Source organism: Carassius carassius, chromosome 14 (assembly GCF_963082965.1).
Source record: "Carassius carassius chromosome 14, fCarCar2.1, whole genome shotgun sequence".
Taxonomy (NCBI): domain Eukaryota; kingdom Metazoa; phylum Chordata; class Actinopteri; order Cypriniformes; family Cyprinidae; genus Carassius; species Carassius carassius.
Genome location: NC_081768.1, coordinates 10,653,625 through 10,666,662, shown reverse-complemented (window position 1 = coordinate 10,666,662; position 13,038 = coordinate 10,653,625). Strand labels below are relative to the sequence as shown.

Genomic DNA, 13,038 nt, shown 5'->3' with positions numbered 1-13,038 from the left:
CAGCGTTGATTCAACCCTGGTACCTGACGTTGTTTCAACTTTGAATCAATGTTGAAATGCCGACTGGGATATGTTAATTTAGATTTGTTCCTAAAATAATATAAGGTAATGTTAAAATATAACTATTTCTAAATACAACATTGAATTATTGAACACTTACACATTTTTTAATAGGGATCCATTGTTACATATTGTATAAAGCAGGGTTCCCCAAACCATGACTTTAACAGCAGTAACCACTGGATTGTAAAAAAAAATATTTATATGTATTTACATACCGTATGCATTTGCTTTAGTGTCATATATTAATAGATTCAGATTAAAGGTTAAGCATTTTTGCAAGTTCTCGTGGGGGGGCGGGGGTCATACAAACTTTTGAATGGTAATAAGTTTGCCATTTGCCATCGTCTCTCAGAGTTAGTGCACTTTCATTAGTGCTGGCAGTAAACTGGCACAGCTTCAGTGTCTGTGGCACTCAAAGGACTCTGGTCAGGTAAGCGCTCTCACCTGGGCTCTGGCCACATATACATGCCTGGGTAAGTGACACGAAAGAAAAACTAAGCACTTTTCCAGTCTGTCGTATTGATATTGAGTGTTTGCTCTGTTGGTCAGCACGGATCTTCACCACCATCATCACCACAGGAGACGCACAAGGTCAGTATAAGAGCTTTCTGATGCGATGTGAACTAAAGTGAAGTGTTATTTGTCATCTTTATCTTTCTTCTCCAGTTCTCATCCGGTTTGTTGTCATGAACAAGTGGGTCACAGTCACAGTCATCTACTACAAACCTCATGCAGTGAAACAGGATTAAGGGGATGCTTTCTGCATACAGTTTTTCTCTATGTATTCTCTGTCTGCTGTGGAGGTTTTTTTTTTTGCACTTTCTATATTGCAATTTAAAATATTTAAGGTTTATTGACTTCGGGTAAATGTGTACAAGCAAAAATCTTACAATGCTTACAAAGGTTTTTCAGTTGATTTAGTCTTCGCAAGGAAGTTTTAATCTTAGGTGTGCTTTATATATATACAGTTGTGGCCAAAAGTTTTGAGAATTACATAAATATTAGTTTTCAAAAAGTTTGCTGCTAAACTGCTTTTAGATCTTTGTTTCAGTTGTTTCTGTGATGTACTGAAATATATTTACAAGCACTTCATATGTTTCAAAGGCTTTTATCGACAATTACATGACATTTATGCAAAGAGTCAGTATTTGCAGTGTTGGCCCTTCTTTTTCAGGACCTCTGCAATTCGACTGGGCATGCTCTCAATCAACTTCTGGGCCAAATCCTGACTGATAGCAACCCATTTTTCATAATCACTTCTTGGAGTTTGTCAGAATTAGTGGGTTTTTGTTTGTCCACCCGCCTCTTGAGGATTGACCACAAGTTCTCAATGGGATTAAGATCTGGGGAGTTTCCAGGCCATGGATCCAAAATTTCAACATTCTGGTCCCCGAGCCACTTAGTTATCACTTTTGCCTTATGGCACGGTGCTCCATCGTGCTGGAAAATGCATTGTTCTTCACCAAACTGTTGTTGGAAGAAGTTGCTGTTGGAGGGTGTTTTGGTACCATTCTTGATTCATGGCTGTGTTTTTGGGCAGAATTGTGAGTGAGCCCACTCCCTTGGATGAGAAGCAACCCCACACATGAATGGTGTCAGGATGCTTTACTGTTGGCATGACACAGGACTGATGGTAGCGCTCACCTTTTCTTCTCCGGACAAGCCTTTTTCCAGATGCCCCAAACAATCGGAAAGGGGCTTCATCGGAGAATATGACTTTGCCCCAGTCCTCAGCAGTCCATTCACTATACTTTCTGCAGAAGATCAATCTGTCCCTGATGTCTTTTTTGTAGAGAAGTGGCTTCTTTGCTGCCCTTCTTGACACCAGGCCATCTTCCAAAAGTCTTGGCCTCACTGTGCGTGCAGATGCGCTCACACCTGCCTGCTGCCATTCCTGAGCAAGCTCTGCACTGGTGGCACTCCGATCCCGCAGCTGAATCCTCTTTAGGAGACGATCCTGGCGCTTGCTGGACTTTCTTGGACGCCCTGAAGCCTTCTTTACAAGAATTGAACCTCTTTCTTTGAAGTTCTTGATGATCCTATAAATTTTTGATTTAGGTGCAATCTTAGTAGCCACAATATCCTTGCCTGTGAAGCCATTTTTATGCAACACAATGATGGCTGCATGCGTTTCTTTGCAGGTCACCAGGTTAACAATGGAAGAACAATGATTTCAAGCATCACCCTCCTTTTAACATGTCAAGTCTGCCATTCTAACCCAATCAGCCTGACATAATGATCTCCAGCCTTGTGCTTGTCAACATTCTCACCTGAGTTAACAAGACGATTACTGAAATGATCTCAGCAGGTCCTTTAATGACAGCAATGAAATGCAGTGGAAAGGTTTTTTTGGGATTAAGTTAATTTTCATGGCAAAGAAGGACTATGCAATTCATCTGATCACTCTTCATAACATTCTGGAGTATATGCAAATTGCTATTATAAAAACTTAAGCAGCAACTTTTCCAATTTCCAATATTTATGTAATTCTCAAAACTTTTGGCCACGACTGTGTGTATATATATATATATATATATATATATATATATAGTATGTTTAATTCAAAATGCAAGTGATGACAATATTATTTGCATTTTGATTTGCAATTGGTTTTTGTTTCAATTAATCTATTGGCATACTGAATTGCAATTGCTCTTGTCTTTCTTGCTTATCATACCATTTTTAGCTGGCTTTACACTTTGATACTTATGGTCAGTTTAAGTGTAAAGTTTTCCACACTTTTATTTTGCTGCTTTGCAAGCACTGGTATTTTCTCCAGAACATGCAAATGGATTATGTATCGGGATGTGGGACAGTGTTCTTGTTTTCAGTATAATTGCTATGAATCGCATATTCCTGTGAAGTAAAACAGATAAGAATGTTATAGACTCATGACAAATGATGAATCGTATTTAATATAAGTATATCAGAAGTCTGACCAAATAGTGTTATAAAACAGTAATAACATTCCTATCCTTCATTTATTCCAACACTTTCTTATAATTCCTGGTAGTTTTCTTGCCTGTACCTCCCTGCATTTTCATGTGCTGATATACTGTGGTTTTTTTCAGTTGTTATACTGCAAGAAGTTTAGTAACAAGTCTTTTTCTTTTCAGAAAGGAAAATATTTTTTTTGCGCAATTTTCAAGCTTTTTAAAACTGATGAATGATATCAGGTTGCTGAACATACGGTTTCCTGTAGTTCATAAAGGGGTGATGTTTACATAAGCTAAAATATGCACCATTTTTATATCGAGCATCATCTTTATTGATCTGTATTATATGGCGATATAATGAACACGTTAATTAATGCAAAACTAATAAACCACAGGACTCTTCTGAACTCTCCAGTGTTCTAGTACAAACTTAGAAAATTACTTTAATAACTATTAGGTCTAAAGCACAACTAATGTTTCTTTTGGGAGTACTTTAAAAGATGTTACTTTGTACCTTATAAATCAATAATCATTCCTTTTGTGTGCGAAAATGTGTGATTGGTTTAATTGCAGAATTCAATAGCATTAATTAAAAAAAAAAAAAAAAAAAAAAAAGTGATCATGTTTTATACATTTAATTTCCCGAATTATTTTATGGTAATCAGTTGAACTCACCAGATAATCAAGTGTTATTTGAGTGCAATAACTATCATATGTGTATTGAGAATGTATGCTTTTCCTGTGATTAAAGCGGAAAGAAAAGTACGACCACATTATTTATATTAAAACTTTACTTCCTTTTACTACATTCACAGCTATATAACTATTTAACTCACGAACTTTTGTTTACAAAAATAAGCAAATGTTATACAGGGTTTCAAAAACAACACGGCTACATATGCTTTTCATTTTATGGTCAAACAGTACATCGATATAAAACATGCAAATCAGGAGGCAGCGCTTTAAAATAAAAGAAGTGCCCAGACCTGTATAAATAGCAAACCAACTGGTAACATGGCAGGTCAAATATACGCTGTATATTCATATATTTATATATATAACGTGTAAAAGAACACGGATATGCGTTCACAGCACACCCAGAGATACACACTGTTTGGTAGGGTGAAGATACACACACACACACACAAAATGACTTCAAATCACAAAATAAAAAAAATAGTTTAAAAAAACTACAAAATACTTAATGAATTTAAATGTGGTTTCCAGACATTCAGACACCGTCTTATGAAAATTTCAGTTATGTGCTTGCAAAATGAATCTGTTTTTGGCGCAAGCCATAGCATGAGACCCAAAATTTCAACACTTAACAGCTGATGATCAACTTTATATGACGACCGGCAACAAACTGACTGCTGGAAACATTCTAGAAACTCCTGCCACATGTAAAGCTCACATCTAGATGCTGATCTCTGTTAATCATACCATCATGTCCCGTTAATTAAGCTTCCTCCTCCAATTACATTTGACTCACACTAGGGAGTGAGTAGCACAGGTGTCCAAGAGAGCATTATGGGATGCATTCATGATCAGGGGTTTAATCAAGCTTTGATGACACAGTGGAGTAAACAAAGTTAAAAACACTACAAGAAGAAACTAGTTTCATTGTGTTTATGAAGGAATGAGAAACATATGTAGTGTTTTCTAGCCGTTTATGTGGTGTGTTGCACTACTGTCTAAATTCAGCCATTAAGACAACGGTCAGACCCAGCTGTCATCCACATTCTGTGGCCGGTTCAGTCTTAGTGTTCAGGTCAACTCTGGCCTCAAATGAGTAAGAAGTTTGGTGTGACGCTGACCCTTCAGTTCTGTGTAGATCTGTAGTGCTCTTGAAGTCGAAGCAACCGTATGCCCAGAGAATAAAAGCCATACCACGACAGCAAAGCCTTCATCAATATTTGTGCATCTCTCACTTTTTTTGGATTTGCCAAAATGTGCGAAAAGTCACGACAAAGGTCTTTTGTTGGTGTGACAGGAAGAACCCCAAATCACCATGTAGCAGCACCAGAATCCCAATATAGGGTTAACTAGAGAATGAGGGAGAAAGAGAAAGTTAGTTTCACCACAACCCAGGAGGAATGAAAAATCCTTTGGTCATTTAAAAAAAAAATCACCACAGCGTGCCATCAAGCTCAAGAGAAGCAGATTAACACACCTGCAAACACACAACAGGTCTCAAACTTTTATTGCAAAAGGGAACAAAACAGACCTAAAAAATAAAAATACTGTTTTGATGCACGTTCTCTTTCAGTTTTTTCCTTTTACAGTACAGCTGAAATGTCTTCTTGATAAACAGTTTGTAAACATGGTAATCAAACGGACTCATTTGTTCAGAAGGCTGTTGGTGGAGTCTTCTCGCCTCATCTTTGGAGTGTCCAGTCGAGGGGGACTAGGGCAAGAGGGTCAAAGGTCAAATAAGAAACACAAGCAGCTCAAATACCAATTCTCTGAACAAACCTCTTCTTCATTAGATTGGAAAAACAAATCAGCTTTGCATTGGAGGGCAGAGGGTGTTTATGAGAACCGGTACAGAAACTTCTTATGGACACACTCACATGCTTAAATTAGCTTCAACAGCAAACGAAACCCACTGCACACAAAAAAATAGGCACTGCATGACTCTGTTCCAAAACCGGAGCATTATGAGCAGTTTAGTGTTAGCATAAAAATATTTCCACATACAATAGCCTACATATACAAATCATGGATAAAATAGCATTTTCAATTGGATTTAACTGGTTTTTATCATTTTTTATAATAAATTACATTTACGTTTATAATTAACACCACTTTAATATAATTTTATGGTAACCCTTTATTTTAAAGGGACAGTTCACCCAAAAATGAAAATTCGGTCATTAGTTACCCTCATGTTGTTCCAAACCCATAAGACCACATCTTTGGAACACAAATAAGGATATTTTTGTAAACCGTAAACAGCGTATCCTATCATTTATTGTGTACGTTCAGTGGATCCTCTCCAAAATGGCGCCGGGGTAACCCTGATTGAGTAAAGACACTTGCTGTCTATGGGAGGGTATATCAAAAATATCTTAATTTATTCTACATTTAGCATTCGATAACATTTATGATATCAAATTACTAGAATGACTGACTGTTAAGATCCCCTTCTTATGCATTACATTACAGCAAATAATCTTAATGCTGTCAAAGCAGGTGGGTTAGGTGGTTTTGGAACAGAGCTCCAATATAAGTAGTTACCCTGTTTGAACCCTACACATGCTCCTCAGAAATTAAACGTATGGTCATAATCTATATCATCCACGTCATCCAGAGCCCAGTGCCAGTCCGGAAGCTCAGAATCCAGAGACCTGCAGGTGGAGGAGAATGAATGAAGCATTGAGCCAAGCCTTCACCAACCTCACTACAGACTGTCTCGGTAAGGTCTGGAGGAAGTTCGCTAAGGTGAAGCTACAACTTGGCACATAAGAGGTAATTACTATAACTAAGCTGAACCTTAAAAATAAGACTGGCCACCGCTTAATGTCTGCTGAAGCTTTAAAGGCTGTACATCTGTATGCATCTTGAGTTTGGTACTAAATGTGCAATCAAGTTAAAGACAGGCCTCTCTGTGAGTCATTTGATGTACTGTATACTTTTAGTATTTAGCCTTTAAATTCACTGTTACTAATCACAATTAAAAACCTGAGTTAGATACAAAAGACAAAACGTGCTTCGTTAATGCCCAAGCTGTTATCTTGCATCCCAAGTTACAAAAGGTAGCCCAGTGTAACACTGTTTAAGCTTTATATCCAGTTAGCAACCATTAGCAAAGACCGTCAAGTGTTATTCTGCTAGTTAAGCACTGCGATTTAAACTGTGAAAGCTCTTGAATGATGTTACTGAAGCATGCTAAAGCTAAACATCCTCCATCCAAACTTCCAGGTTGGCCTTGTTCTCCTCTCACCCCGTGCTGAATTGGGGGTTGAACGGGTCTGGAGCACAGGGTCTGAGACTTTCCTCTTTCTTGTCCATGTGCTCTTTGTGGCATTTGATCTGGCATCTCTGGCACTCCAAAGCCAGAGGAGGTTTGAACATGTTCCACAGGGGTTTGGTACAGGCCTCACAGTTGGCAGGAAAGTGGTAGAATAAAGGAATAAACTCATGGCCCTTGTGGTAGATGAAGCCAGATTTCTCCGGACATGCTGTTGGTTCCTTTACGTTGTGCACAGACCTGTGTATCATATAGAGTAGCACTCTAGTGTGTAACCGGTGTTAAACACGTTTCTAGCGCTTCTGCATTGATTTATATGAACAGCCATCTTAGAATCAAACATTACAGAACAAGATGGTAAAGAGACAGTTCACACAAAAATGAAAAACAGTAAATTGTCATCATTCACTCACTCTAATGTTGTTCCAAACCCATATGACTATTTATTCCATGCACCATAAAAGATATTTTACAATGTAAAACAAGATGCATTTTTTTCTATAAAAATGAAAGACCGTGACCAAGAACCTGCAAATTATTATTTGAAATAGTAAACTGAGCAAAGACAACTAAAGTAATGTTTTCCAGAAAAAAATATTTCAGTCTTTTTACTTTATAAAACTCAATATGTTACTTGTTTCTTTGCAAAAATGTGAGATTTCTTGTGAAATTTGTGAAATTTATAACATTTTCTGAAAATTGTTTCAAATTAAATTCTACAGATTTTTTTTTCAGTCAACCAAAAATTGTCACCTTGACAGCAAAATGATAATAATATGGAAGGCCGTTTCTGCCACTGAATAATAAAACAAAAAAATCCTCAAAATTGCGTTTCAGTTCTGACTTTATAACATGCATATAAACACGAGATATAAACTCGACATTCTGAGAACATAGTCTATTTTTCCCCTCAGAAATGGACTTCATCCTCGTAATTGCGAGTTTATATCAGAATTTGTAAGTCAGAATTGTAATAAGAAAAAAATCGGAATTAAAAAAAAAAAAAAAGCGTCAGAATTGTGAAGTAAAAACTCGCTAATACCTTTTTTTATTTTTTTTATTCAGGGTTGGAAATGGGCTTCCATATAATACACAATTTAAGATGTAGCGGACTATTCACTGTGGTGAATAAAAAAAGAAGAGAGAAAGAAAAAAGCAGATTCATGTGTATACGTGTAGTTGCAAAACCACTTCAAAAGAGCCTTTTTTCCATTTTTAAACATACTACAGATTTTCTTTTTTGTATTGTATGTAAAACAGCAGTTTGGGCATTCTGCTAAACTTATTGTGAGTCATACAGGAACAACTTGAGAATGAGTAAATGATGACAGCTTTCATTTTTGAATAAACTGGTCTGAAAGGATCTGTGAATGAAAACCAGGCCTTTATGTAATCCTCTCTAGAGACTGACTCTGATGAGTCAACAACCTGGGCAATGTATTTGAACTAGCACAGCGTAAACTCATGAAAACACAAGATAAAACTGGACACAGCCATATGATTAACTGAATTTTGCATTAAAGAAGGCATGTCAAGGCTTAGTGCTCACCTGGGTTTGCTGGAGGGTATTTGTCGGCTGGGTCTCCTCATGGATTGACTGCTTGGTAGTTTAACAGGAACTCTGGGAGAGGAGCGGTGAGGGGCTTCTGGTGCTGGAGGTTTTTTAGGGATCTTCTTCATGAGCCGACTAAGCCATTTCTGCTGGTCCTCCTGAGAAGATGCTAACAGCAGCAGATTTTTAGCCGTAGACACGTCGTAGTTCACTAGAGATAGATGCAGAAAAGAAGAGCGGAGGAGGAGAACAAAAAGTAAATATATACACACACACACAAACAATTTCATAGTATTTTGCTCTCTCTAAAAGTAAATCTTACTTGAATAAATACTTTACAACTGAAAAAAAATATTTCTAAATATATCCTAGGGTTTTCCTGGAGCAAGTGAACCTTTTCTTTTTCTAACTCATTAAGGTAGTAAAGAAGAGAGTCCCTTCTCACCTCTGCAGGGAGCGATGACTTCCTCTTTCTTGTCCATGTGGTCTTTGTGGCACTTGATGTGGCATCGTCTGCATTCGAGAGCTGGAGGTGGTTTGAACATGTTCCACAGGGGCTTGGTACAGGCTTCACAGTTAGTGGGGAAGTGGTACAGGGTGGGAATGAACTCATGACCCTTATGGCAAATGTAGCTGGACTTGTCTCCAGGAAGAGGTTCCAGTTCTTGCTCTTTCTTGCTCTCACCCTCATTAGCGTACAAGATCTTGGGGAAGTAATGAAAAGTCACCGGATGAGAAAGAGTCCTTAGATTACAGCCATTATTCTTAGGATTCAAATATGATTTTATAAACTTTTACAGGTTTTAAGTTCCCTGATACCCTGCCTGTGTTATCTGTGGTACCAATATACCTGGAATATTCTGGGGATCTCTTTGGCGTCAGCGCGATAGACATCTGTCTGGGTTACCGAACGCACATGGAAAAGTTTACTGTCAAGGAAATACCAGAGAAAGTAAGATAATGACAAGATGACAGAAATTACTTAAGTCAGTCAAAAAGATAAAGGGCAATTTTTCCTTTACACTGGGACAAAATTTATTCGTGTAATCAAATGGATTTAAAGAGTTAAAGTACTCACTCTATGTCCAAAACCATGTAAGGATTGGAATGCTCTTTGTCCTGCTCACTGTTGTAGAAAAGAATCTTCTTGCTGCTTACCACAACATACTAGAGGAGAGAAAAGAAACAAAAGACTTTCTAATTTCTAAAGCAAGGGTATCAGTGTCTAGCACTACAACTCTAGTGCTTTAGCTCCTGTTTGCAAAGTCACTTGAGGTTTAGGTAGGGCTGAACGATTATGACAAAAATCATAACTGTCGATTATTCCCTCGAATTTGTTAATTGCGATTATTAATTACGATTATCACAATTTACATTGAATTATGTTTATACCATTTTTTGATGCAACTGCATGCCATATTTTTTATATTAAAATAAACAAGCTGAAAACACTCTAACTGAAAAACCTTTAGTGCTTTTCTACAGTTTTAAGCCTCAAATGTCAAATATACATCGGATTGGTGTCTTTTAATAAAAAAATAAATAAAAATAAAAATTTTCAATGAAAAAATTCTTAAGATGACATGTAGAAAGAAAAAAACGTATCTTAAGCGTACAAAATAACATACGTGGACTTTGAATGATTACGTAATTGTGGCATCCATAATCCCGATTGGAAATTTGAATAATTGTGTAGGCCTAGTTTTAGGTTTAGTCCAGGTAATTAGTATTTGTCATGTGGTTGGATGAATTCATAATTCAAATAGGACAGGTTTATTAAATAGTTACGTATTTTATTCACTCACTAGAACAACACAGTGTAATTTTAGTACTATTGATATATATTTTTTTTATATTTTGAAATCTTTTATTTTTTAATTTCATTGTAATTATAGTTGTAGTAATTTTATGTGCTTGCAACCTTTGTATTTTATATATATATATATATATATATATATATATATATAGCTTTGAATTATTTTTATTTAAATTTTTGTTTCAGTAATTTTAATACTTCAATTGAAATTCTTTTTCAGTTACTTGCAAAGGCAACATTTCTAATTTCATTGAGTATTAATATTTTATTTCAGATTTATTTACATTACAAAAAATTATTTTTAATCGTTTTGATTCAAGATAAAACTATACACATTAATTTAGCCTAAATAATCACTAATCCACCATGATGTCATATACAGTATATGATGCCATAAATTAATTTAAAATCGATCTAAATTAAATAAAGATATTAGCAAAAAGCTCTTACTCTTTTTTTATTGTCTTACTGACTTTTTTATTTTAATGATTCACTGATTACTTAAGTGACTAGTCCATTTTAATGTCATGTTGATGTTAATACTATTGCACTTTTTTTAACAGCATAGCATCATAAGATCTTTAGCAAACTACTTGTTTCAAACATACAAAACATACCTTCCTTTCCCACCCGAAGCGTTTGGTGTTGTTTCTCACTGGTAAAGAAAGCCAACCCTCCAGTCTTGTCTCTGTACAACACACAGAGAAAGACATGTATAATAAAACGGAGCAGTTTTATAAAACTACATCAGAGAAAAGCCTGTCAAGAGAAAGCATAAGGTCAACGCAAGTCTTATGACGTCAAAAGGTCATGCACTGAACGCCATGCAGATCACCTGTAGGATCAGGCTCTGCAATGAGGTGAAGGGTGAAAGATCAAAAGTTGAACTGAAAACCAGACCAAAACTAAGCAGAAAGAAAGAAGTGTGACTTGGAACGATGTGAAAAAAAAACACAAGGTAAGTGAATTAAAAAGAAAAGTTATGAAAAAGGAAAACATAATTAAAAGAAGTTTGGAAAATGACTTCATTGTACCTGATGGTGACTCGTCAGTGTCCATGTCCGGGCCGCTGCTCATACTGGCAGAGTCGAGCGACTGGATATTAAGAGAGTTCAACAGGCCGCGCAGCTGCTCAATATCACTGTCTTTACTGTCCAGAGCCATCTGCAGCTCGATACGCACCTGAGACTCGTCTGCCAGTTGCTGCAGGAAATAAACAAGAGTAAGAAACAAGCACTCTGGCTATATGTCAAGCAGTGTGGCATTCTTCAGACATACCGCTTGCATGTCGTTGATTTCTCTCTGGTATTTGATGATAGTGCTGTTGAGCTTCTCCTTCTCAGAACGCAGCTCCAGTTGCAACTTCCTGTTTTCTTTCTCCTTCCTCCTCACGTCTGTATCATTTCCACGGCGACTTCCACCACCTCTGACCTCCTTTCTGTTCATGATCTCTGCCAGCTTGTTCACTGCCTAGAGTAAAAAGTCAATACAATTTAGAAAAAGTAGTAACTGAGGCAGTAAATACAAATCAACAAGCTCAATTGCATTCACATCTGCTACAAGGACAACATTATGGTGCACCTGTGTTTTGAGAGTTCTCTCTGACTGAAGCTGTTTCTCAAGGGCAAGTTTCACTTGAGTGATGGACTCCTCTTCATTCTTCAGATTCTGCAGGTCTGAAAATTAAAAATTCTCTCAGTCATCACAGAGACACAAAAAGCCAGATTCAGCCCCTGTAAAACCTGTCATTCGGCTGGAAACCTGAGTGTACAAATCTAAAACATTTAAGCAAAAACTAATTTTAAAATATTTACAAATATCTTTATTTTAAAATGATCAAATGAAGTAAAAAGTATATCATATAATATAACAATATAATGGTTGACATATTTAGCCACTATCATTGTAAGATCTGGGTAACTTACAGTCCTGTGTTTCCTTTAGCTTGTTGTTGAGTTCTTCCTTCTCATTGGCCAGGTTTGCCACATCGTTCGTCAATGTGCGATTAGCTTCCTCTAACTGTGGAAGGATGGGACAATTAAACCCAACACCATCCAAAGTCCTCAAGACTGCTGCAAATCTAAAAGTGATTTCTGTTACAGCGGCTAATAGCTGAAGTGTGGTGTAACTCACTGAGGTGATGGTGGTGTCTTTTTCAGCGAGCTCCTGTCTGTGTCTGGCCATCATCTCTTTGATCTCCAGCTCCTTCATGATCTTCTCCTTCTCCAGGTCAGAATACTGCTCTTCTGCAATGGAGCGCGCCAGCTGCTCCGAATCAGCTTTCGTTAGTGTGATCTCCAACTGAGCCGCAAGAGAATCCCTAAGAAAAAGATACAATGTACTGAATTTAAGCCAACATGTACACAATACATACTTTCAACTTGCAACGTAAATTTAAAAAAACAAAAAAAAAAACGGTATGGTATGACATATTGTAATAAAAATTGTTTAAATCCTGTCATTTAAGTTTTAATAATGAAACTGAACACCTTTTGCACACTAGGCTATGTTTTGTTTTTGTTTGTTATTGAATGAATATCGTACCTTTCCTCCTGAAGCTCCTGCAGGTTCTGTTGCATGTCTTTATAGAGTTTATTTTTCTCCTCACACTCTTCCTTCAGCTCCCGCACCTGTGTCTTGTACAGCGTCTACACACACACAAACACACAGTCATGTTAGACCTTTGAGTGTTTGTAGA

The 13,038-nt window shown here is 36.9% G+C and overlaps 1 protein-coding gene and 1 long non-coding RNA gene across 7 annotated transcripts in view; one reads left to right on the top strand and one right to left on the bottom strand.

Moving 5' to 3' along the window:
* The first annotated feature begins 372 nt into the window (after positions 1-372).
* LOC132156529 (uncharacterized) lies at positions 373-847 on the top strand. Its single transcript, XR_009437456.1, has 3 exons — positions 373-536; positions 613-654; positions 730-847. It is a non-coding gene; the product is annotated as an uncharacterized LOC132156529 (long non-coding RNA).
* A 3,179-nt stretch (positions 848-4,026) lies between these two features.
* Positions 4,027-13,038, bottom strand: part of rock2a (rho-associated, coiled-coil containing protein kinase 2a) — a 56,223-nt gene continuing 47,211 nt past the window's right edge. For 2 of the 6 annotated variants that reach the window (XM_059566008.1, XM_059566010.1), the window contains exons 20-32: positions 12,885-12,988; positions 12,474-12,660; positions 12,266-12,359; positions 11,922-12,016; positions 11,619-11,810; positions 11,375-11,543; positions 10,958-11,028; positions 9,603-9,691; positions 9,375-9,453; positions 8,970-9,228; positions 8,522-8,735; positions 6,946-7,212; positions 5,186-5,406 (exon numbers count right to left, since the gene is read on the bottom strand). In XM_059566008.1, the coding sequence (XP_059421991.1) occupies positions 5,340-5,406; positions 6,946-7,212; positions 8,522-8,735; positions 8,970-9,228; positions 9,375-9,453; positions 9,603-9,691; positions 10,958-11,028; positions 11,375-11,543; positions 11,619-11,810; positions 11,922-12,016; positions 12,266-12,359; positions 12,474-12,660; positions 12,885-12,988 (1,887 nt within the window). In that variant the 3' untranslated portion in view covers positions 5,186-5,339. Of the gene's footprint in view, positions 5,045-5,185; positions 5,407-6,945; positions 7,213-8,521; positions 8,736-8,969; positions 9,229-9,374; positions 9,454-9,602; positions 9,692-10,957; positions 11,029-11,374; positions 11,544-11,618; positions 11,811-11,921; positions 12,017-12,265; positions 12,360-12,473; positions 12,661-12,884; positions 12,989-13,038 lie in introns of those variants that run through there. The other 4 variants (XR_009437507.1, XM_059566009.1, XM_059566012.1 and 1 more) reach the window with 4 other exon arrangements.